The sequence below is a fragment of the Microtus pennsylvanicus genome, chromosome 8 (genome assembly GCF_037038515.1).
Source record: "Microtus pennsylvanicus isolate mMicPen1 chromosome 8, mMicPen1.hap1, whole genome shotgun sequence".
NCBI lineage: Eukaryota > Metazoa > Chordata > Mammalia > Rodentia > Cricetidae > Microtus > Microtus pennsylvanicus.
Window position 1 is genome coordinate 21,898,307 of NC_134586.1, and position 9,306 is coordinate 21,907,612.

Here is a 9,306-nt window from a genome sequence, read left to right on the forward strand (position 1 = left end):
CAAAGATTCTGGCCTGGGATTCCCTGTGTTTTGTGGGTATTTAATACTATGATCTTCTGGTTCTTTTCATGGGAGTTAATGGCAGGTGTTCCCAGGACTCGGAGAGAGGGTTTCCCACTCGCTGGGCACACTGGGCACTGGAAGGCTTTCTCTCCCCTGTTTCTGTCCTATACCATGAAGAGAATTGCAGCCCCACCCTTCCAGGTTGCAAAAGTGAGTCTATGGGGGGAATTAACATCGGGACACAGCCTAAATGGAAAGCTCTCAAGATATTTAAAAATATTTCATTTTTTCCATTCCCAGTAGAGGTCTTCATGGATATAGAAAACACTTAATATCCCCGCCCCCCCCATTAAATAGCGATTGAGGGGAGTCAGATGCTGTGTATAGGGGAGGGGTGTGTTGGGCCAGGGTTTGATTTCTTTCTGAGAAAATACACTGTGCAGGTCAGCCCGATGCACAGAAATGAGAAGAGATGCGAAGGATGCAGGGGGTGTGTTATTAGGATGCTGCAGTGTGGTTGGGGTGGGGGTGGGGGCGTGCGTGTGGTTGTGAGAAAGCAAGAGGCGCGCAAGGAGAGCGCGGGAAAGATTGCTGGGGAGGCAAATGTACACATCATTCCCCAGCATCCAGGCTTGCTGCAGCCCCTGGCTGGGTAAGGGGTGTGATGTGTGAGTGGGGTGGGAGGGGGCAGCAGGCGGGGCCTGCCACGTCACTTGGAGAGTGTTGGGGAGGAAGGGCAGAGCAGAGAGCTGAGCCTGCTGCTGTTGCTGCTGTTGCTGCTGCTGCTGCTGCTGTTGCTGCTGCTGCTGCTGTCGCTGCTACGGGTGTAGCCAAGGCTTGAAGCGGTGGGAGGTGGGTCCCTGCGCCCCGGCGCCGGGGCAGCCCCAGGGCAGTCCCGAGGCCTGTGGAACAGCTCCTGGGAAAAAGGTGGCGGTTGGAACCGCGACCTTGGCCAGACCTAGTTCGGTGGTGGACGTAGGGCGGAGGCAGAGGCCGAGCCCGGGCAGGAGTCTTTGGTGAGCCGGAGGGAGGCGCATCTGGTGCTTCGGTACCAGCGGCAACCCAGGGTCTTGTAAGGCTGGAAAAGAACAGCGGGACCCGGACAGAGACAGGAGGGCGGACCCGTGGATCCCCGAGCCCAGCTTTAGTCACCAGCAGGAGCTAAGCCACGCGACTTTTCCGGCAGCCAGTTTCAAGCGTGCGACAGTTTGCGGGTTCCAGGCATCCCAGTAATCTTGAGCACCGAGGCGCAGCTATTGGGAACCAGAGCCACATCCCAGACCTAGCCTGGCAGAGGGACCAGCTGCAGGTTTCACCGACCTAACCGCCAGGTCAGAGCGCGGGCCCCACCCTAAAGGAGGGCGCAGCCGGAGCTGGGAAGCGGGTGCCGCGCTCCGGAGCTCGTGTCGTGGGCGCCGTCCTAGTGGCGGGGAGCGCACTGCCAAGGGGACATGAGATCGGAGAAATCCCTGACGCTGGCGGCGCCGGGGGAGGACCGTGGGCCGGAGGGGGAGCAACAGGATGCCGGAGAGTTCCCGGAGGCCGCGGGTGGCGGCGGCTGCTGTAGTAGCGAGAGGCTGGTGATCAACATCTCTGGGCTGCGCTTTGAGACGCAGCTGCGCACCCTGTCCCTGTTCCCTGACACGCTTCTGGGAGACCCTGGCCGCAGAGTCCGCTTCTTCGACCCCCTAAGGAACGAGTACTTCTTTGACCGCAACCGACCCAGCTTCGATGCTATTCTCTACTACTATCAATCCGGGGGCCGCCTGCGCAGGCCGGTCAACGTGCCCCTGGACATCTTTATGGAAGAGATCCGTTTCTATCAGTTGGGGGACGAAGCTCTGGCAGCCTTCCGGGAAGATGAGGGCTGCCTGCCCGAAGGTGGCGAGGATGAGAAACCACTCCCCTCCCAGCCCTTCCAGCGCCAGGTCTGGCTCCTCTTTGAGTACCCGGAGAGTTCTGGGCCCGCCCGAGGCATTGCCATCGTCTCTGTGTTGGTCATTCTCATCTCGATCGTCATCTTTTGCCTGGAGACCTTGCCCCAATTCCGTGCAGATGGGCGTGGTGGAAGCAACGAGGGTAGTGGGACTCGCTTGTCCCCGGCCTCCAGGGGGAGCCACGAGGAAGAAGAGGAGGATGAGGATTCCTATGCATTTCCTGGTGGCATTCCTCCTGGAGGGGTGGGGACCGGGGCAACGTCCTCATTCAGTACTCTTGGGGGTTCCTTCTTCACTGACCCCTTCTTTCTGGTGGAAACTTTGTGTATCGTCTGGTTCACCTTTGAGCTCCTGGTGCGCTTTTCTGCCTGTCCCAGCAAGGCAGCCTTCTTTCGCAATATCATGAACATCATTGACTTGGTGGCCATCTTCCCCTACTTTATCACCCTGGGCACTGAGCTAGTGCAACGACACGAGCAGTCCGTGAGTGGTGGCAGTGGCCAAAACGGGCAGCAGGCCATGTCCCTAGCCATTCTTAGGGTGATCCGCCTGGTCCGAGTGTTCCGCATCTTCAAGCTTTCCCGCCATTCCAAGGGGCTGCAGATCCTGGGTAAGACCTTGCAGGCGTCCATGAGAGAGCTCGGGCTGCTCATCTTCTTCCTCTTCATCGGAGTCATCCTCTTCTCCAGCGCCGTCTACTTCGCAGAGGCGGATGATGATGACTCTCTCTTCCCTAGCATCCCAGATGCCTTCTGGTGGGCTGTGGTGACAATGACCACAGTAGGTTATGGGGACATGTACCCCATGACAGTGGGGGGCAAGATCGTGGGTTCTCTGTGTGCGATTGCTGGGGTTCTCACCATTGCACTACCGGTACCAGTTATTGTCTCCAATTTCAACTACTTCTACCACCGAGAGACGGAGCAGGAGGAGCAAGGCCAGTACACCCATGTCACTTGTGGGCAGCCTACGCCGGACCTGAAGGCAACGGACAATGGGCTTGGCAAACCTGACTTTTCCGAGGCTTCACGAGAAAGGCGGCCTAGCTACCTTCCAACTCCACACCGAGCTTATGCGGAGAAAAGGATGCTCACCGAGGTTTGACGGATGCAGGCAGGGCCTGCAGGAACACGGGAGCTCTGAGCAAGCCATCTCTCAGGCTTCCTTCACATGCTCACTACTCCCGCCATAGCTCCCGAGGACCTCGAATCCCCTCCCCCTGTACCCAGTACATGGCATCCTGGACCAAATACCTGGACTGTAGACTGTTGCTCGATCCTCACAGCATTCGAGGTTTCTCCATCTTAGTGACATTTTGGAAATTTCAACGGTGCCGCTCAATCATGCCCATCTGTCAAGTGGATGAGATACACATGTCTGCCTGACCTTCCCTCGAGACTGAATTCTTCTGCCTGGGTCTTGTGATACCACTAGGAACGGTGATGTCAATAGAATAGAACACAGCTACACTCTGCTCCCTTCTCTGGCGTCCTTCGCTTTGGGTTGGGCATCCTTCTTAGCTTCTGGTCACTGACCACTGACAGAATCTGGAGAATGGAAAAGAATTCAACTTTCTGCTTTACCTCCGAGCCCTGTCCATCTTCTGGCTAACAGAGCTGTTAGCTGCACAGTTTTCAAAGTTATTCATGCCTAAATTTGGATGGAATTAGAGAAAATACTACCCAGTTGGATTCTTTGAAGGATGAGGGTCAGTTCTAGGCCAAAGGGGCCGGTGGATTCCTCTAGGAATCATCTGGCACAGGAGGCCCTGGCTGTGCTCCACCTAAGTCCTCCTGCTCTGGTTCTCCAACTCCCTTGAGCTTCCAGGAAGGCTCTTTCTCTGAGCCAAATATTCTTTGTGCAAACGTCTTCGTGGGCAGAGGATCTGGAAAATGGAACTACAGAGCCAGGAGAGAAGGCTGACCAGAGCCAAGTGATCGGCTGGACCACATATCTGAAGCGAGGTGCCACTTAGCAGAGACTGTCACCTTGGACAGGCAGAGGGGACTCCGCTGCAGACAGCGGCCAATTCTCCCTAGTTAGCCCAGACCTGTCTAATGTCCCCTCCACTCTTCTTCCCGGGAATCTGACTTAGGATTGCAGATGATTTTTTTTTAAATAAAGCAACCTCAGCTATAACCTGCAGACAGGTGAGTTCACATACCGAATGCCAGCATAGCTTTCCTCCCCTGCCATGGGCAACAACAGTTGGTTTGGAGCCAGGAACAGGCGCAGGGTCCTTTTGTTGACAGCCTCACTCTTAGAGGATTTTGCTGAGTCAAGCAAATGTTTGTCTGCTCTTCCTGCAGAGCAGCATTTGGCCTGCTCTAACTGCTAAGGTAACTCGGTGATTCCCACTGGGACCAAGCCATCTCCTGCCACTGCAAAGCCACCACTCTCCCTTCCAGCTGCCCACTGCCCACCTCCCCAAGTAGCATTGCCATTCCGTTTTGCCTTTGATAAACTGTGATGTACTGTTCTCAGTTCTCATGAGCACGGTTCCTAACCCCAAAGGACTGTTACCATGTTTTCAGTTTCATATTAATGCTTTAAGACTCTTTGAAGAGAATGCTTTTTTTAAAAAAAGATTTTCTCGAAGAGCATCATACTAGGGACTGACCTTGGGGACTGGCTTGAGAGGCACTGTGACTCCAGCGAGTGACAGACTGCAGTCTCAGTTTTGCCACAGCTTTACAGGGTAGCGTTGGTGTCAGAGTCCCTCTTTGTGCCTCAGTTTCCCCATCCATTAAATGAGAACATTAATGTCTTCCCCTCCCTACCTCATGGGGGAGTATCAATAAACTCACCTAGGAAGGTGGGGAAGATACTATGCAAATGTGTGAATTATAGTCGTGGATTTGAGTTTTAGTTTATTATCCTGCCTTCCTGTCTCCCAAAGTTTCTACCTTGAGTTCAAAGCCTACAAATAGGCCATTGTAGACCATTAGATCTCTAAGTCTCTCCTTGGCCTTTTGGGCTGTGCCTCCATCCTTTGTCTTACCCTTCAGAATGGAATGTATTCTTGCAGTAGACTTGGTGGCTGGAGGTCACTTTACCTGGGAGACTGACTTCTCTGAGCCTGGAACATAATAAAAGACAGAGATATTTAAGACTCAGAGACCTATCCCACAGCCAGTAAGAAAGTGTTTTTTGTGTCCAACCTCTTTAGTTACTCCCGAGCCCACCCCAGTGGCCAAAGGGATGCCCCCAGCTGAGGGTGATCGTGGGGACATGTGTGCATGGACCTCTGTGTATATATCATTACCCTCATCACTGTCCTTGTCCTTATGCAAACATTGCCTTTTCAAGTCAGAGCATGCCTGAAAGTAAAAGGTTTGTGGCAAGTCAGGCTCTCCAGGGACTCTGGTTGCCGTAGCAACCTTCCAGACTGTTCTCTCTACTGATTTGGGTATCAAGGGAAAACAGACTACACATCCCAGCTTCTCAAATGGGAGCACCTCCTTTTTATTGGTTTAGGCATTGGTGGAATTAAGACAAGGATTCGGGACCTCGCAGAAATGTGGAGGAAGTAGGTTCTCAACATTTCCTGCCAGGACCTTTTATTCTGCTTCCATATCTGGTCCCTGATGCTGCCACATCTTACGCCAGAGTCTTCAGAAACTTGAATGCTTAAAAACTGCCCAATGAAGTCCGCAGCAATGCTAAGGCTTTCCAAAGGCGACCTCAGAGAGGGGTACAAAATGTCCCTTCCACAGCAGCCAGGCTGGGCCTTGAGGACGTGGAGGGTACCAGTCTGAGGAAACCTGACATTCTCGTCTTAGATGCAGGCTTTTTCCAGCTCTAAGAGAGACCACGAGGAGTGAAATCCTTTCCTCACAGGGAGCAACGTTGCTTCTGACAAGAAGCTCTGAGGTGGCTCCTAGGATGTCATGCAGAAGCTGAGAGGCAGACAGAGACTCAGTCTCTCTCTCTCTTTTTTTTTTGTGGAGAATTTTATCCAGTGATCCCTCCCTGCTTCTGAGTCTCCACGTGGATGTTGCAACCTTGGCATCAAGAGAATATGTACTGTGTGCTGTCTCAACAGCTGGAACAGGATCACAGTTGCCCAAGAAGGTGGGTTCAAGCTATCCTAACAACTGACTTAAACCAGTGGGGGCTCCCAGAGGACTTCTTGGGACTGCCAGTTTCTGCTTGGGATGAGGACACTCCTCCGGCTTAGCTTCTCAGAGGAGCAAGGAACAGCTGGCCTTCCCTGAACCTGTGGTATGTGCCCTGACAGAGTGGTGGGGGGAGATGGGTTCAGCATCTGTTAAAGCAGGGTTTTGCTGTCTATCTTTATTGTTGTGGCGTTCTCTCTGACTTCATCTGTTTCTGTCCCTTCCTTTCTCTCCACTGTTTTCCTCATTCTCTGCAGTCTTCCTTTCCTTGTTACTTTATATATCTCTTCTTCCCCAATTCTCTTTTTTCTACCCCACCCCTCCCCACTTAAACAGGTCTTCCTTCCATGCATTTCTATCTCTCTTTCTCCCCCTCTCCATCACTTTTGGCTTTTGGAAGCCCTTTTGGCAGAACTGTGAGAGCCATGATTTGAACTACAGGACAGCTGGGACCAGTGTTCTGCTAAGAAGGTTCCCTGTTTCCCTGGCATCTCAGGGTACCGTATTTCCCTTGCATATTCTCTGTTCTTGGAGGAGCTTTACTTACACAATAAGATGATATCGTGCAGCTAGTAAAATGTCTTCTAGAAATTTCTTGAGCATGAAAATACTCAGAGAAAAGAGGAAAGGTGGCAGGGAGGAACGAGTGTGGGGGAGAGACAGAAATAGAGATGATATCTAGATAACTAATCTGAGTCTCAGCTACTCGGCCATTTAGCATAGAATATGCCTTTCTGAAGATCCTTCAACCTTAGGAGCCTTGCAGAGACGTTGGAGTCAAGGAAACAGTAATAATGGTGGAACAGAGAAAATTGGAGCAGCCGGGAGGATGCGAGGCAGATCTGATAACTACTCAGCACTCACTGAAGGCTCGCTCAGCCTCTGGCTGGCTCCTTGTGTCCCCAAGGCAGAGCAAGAGGAAAGACACCATTCTCAGTGATGTAGAATACAGGGGATGCTTCTTGACCGAGATTCACTGACTAGACCACAGGGAGAGGGTGTAGACTGCCCCTCCCTGGAGCTTAGGGTGAAGCCCCATCTACATCAAGACGTCCTGGTGGCCCATCAGACACACAGGTTTCTACATAGGCTGTTAAACTGGCACCAGAGAACTTTTGAGGGTGACAGAACTGTTCTAAACCAGATGTGTTCAAAGTCCTATGATTCGGGTGAGAGAGACATGAGCCTAATGGCCTAAGTCTTCTCATGAGCTGGTACAGGGTCTGGTTTTATAACTCAGAAAGATGGACCATGTGGACTATCTGTGTCAGACTTCTTCTGCAACTTTAGTTATCCTGGGGCTGCTCTCTGCAGCTGTCACAAAATACCAAGAAGTGGTGTGTGTGTGTGTGTGTGTGTGTGTGTGTATGTGTGTTGTCTGTGAGGGTGCTGTGGGGTGCATGGCATGTGTCTGTGGTGTGGTATGTGTGTGTTTGTGTGTGTGTGCATGTGGTGTATGTGATATGTGTGTATGTAGTATGCATGGGGTCTCTGTAGGGGGTGTTTAGTGTGTTTGGGGTCTCTGTGGAATGTGTATGTGATGTGTGTGCGTGTGTGGGGTCTCTATGGGGTGTGTATATTGTCTGTGGTATGTGTAATGTGTGGTATGTGTGTGTGTAAGGTGACTATGAGGGCTCTGAGGGGAGTAGGGGTCAAGAGGTGTGTGCATGTGGTGTTTGTGAGGTGTGTGGTATGTGTGTATGTGCTGTGTGGTATGTATGTATGTATGTGCCTATGGTATGTGTGGGTTGTCTGTGTGGTATGCGGTATGTGTGTTTGTGTATATGGTGTCTATATGGTCTCTCTGGGGTGTGTGTGTGTGGTATGTGTGTGAGTGTGGTGTCTGTGGGGTCTCTGTGAGGTGTGTGTGTGTGTCTGTGGTGTATGAAGTGTATGTTTGTCAGTTGTGTGTGTGTGTATGTGTGTAGAATATCTGTGTGATGTTATATGTCTGTGAGGTCTCTGTGAGATACGTGTGTGTGTGTTGTGTATGTGTGTGGTGTCTGTAGAGTCTCTGTGGGGTGTGTGTGTGTGTCTGTGGGGAGTATGTGTGTGGTATATGTGTGTGTGACTGTGGGATCTCTATGGAGTGTCTGTGTTGAGTTTGTGTGTGTGTGTAGTGTGTGATGTGTGCATGTGTTTCTGTGGTGTGCGTGCTGTATGTGTAGTATGTATGTGTTATGTGTGTGTGGTGTCTTGGGGTATCTGTGGAGTATATATATAGTGTGTGTGTGGTGTGAAGTGTTGTGTATGTGTGTGGGGTGTCTGTGGCTATGTGTGTAGTGTGTGTATATATGTGTGTGGTATATGAGTGTCATGTGTGGTATGTGCATGTTTTTGGTGTGTATGTGGTATGTGTGGAGTGTGTGTAAGTGTATGTTGCATGTGCTGGGGTGTTTTATTTTAACTGTCAAGCTTTCATGAGATTTACATGCTTAGGATTGCTCTGAAGGCCCAGCAGGCTGTTCTCTGGGAGAGCAGGCGCTGCATGTGTTGTGGTTTATAGGAGTAGGGTCAAGGACTTGCTCAAGGAGTTTATACTTCGTTCCAAAGCAAAGCAACCCTACAAAGCCCTCAAACCATGAAATCCTTGCATCTCCAAGTATCAAAAACCAAGTTTAGTTATTTTTCACCCTCTTCCATTAACCCTCACTAGCCCTGTATCATGGGGGCTGGCAATCCTCTAGGGTTTGGTTTAAATTGATGTGGTTGGAGTTTACTATACTTTTCATATGGTCTGTTAGACCTTGGAACTAATCTCTTTGTATTGCCTGGTGCCCACAGAGCCCTGACCTTCTTCCTTTGGGGTTTTCCCTCCACATGACACCTCCCAATTCTATCTCTTGCCTTCTGCACACAGCCCCGCCCAGGGCTTTGCTGGCGGCAACATTTCTCTCACCTTGCATCTCTCTGTGGATGCCAGGAAAGCTTCCCAGGAGATGTCATACTCCCTGGACCGTGTGGCTGGAACTGCTGTCTAACTCTGATTGGTCTTGACTGTGCGCTCTTGCCTGAGGAAGGGAAGTGTGTCCTCCTCTTTCTGATGTGTCATGGTCACTTACGGGAGAAAGAGAAATCTGTGCATTCCACGGAAGGATTCACAGCCCTCGTCCCCTTTAGACTCTTCTGCATGGACACCTCCTAGCAGGATGAGGCCTGGAGCACAGGACACTGGAGCGAGGGCACATATTGCCAGAGACACGGGTCACTGGGATGAGGACAGATGGGAGCCTGTTTCTCATGCTGTC

The 9,306-nt window shown here is 51.5% G+C and overlaps 1 protein-coding gene across 1 annotated transcript; it reads left to right on the forward strand.

Annotated features, from left to right (window-relative positions):
• The first annotated feature begins 1,454 nt into the window (after window positions 1–1,454).
• On the forward strand, window positions 1,455–4,063 carry Kcna6 (potassium voltage-gated channel subfamily A member 6). The gene has a single exon (XM_075982706.1). The coding sequence runs from the start codon at window positions 1,455–1,457 to the stop codon at window positions 3,042–3,044; it is 1,590 nt and encodes a 529-aa protein (XP_075838821.1). The 3' UTR covers window positions 3,045–4,063.
• Window positions 4,064–9,306: the final 5,243 nt, after the last annotated feature.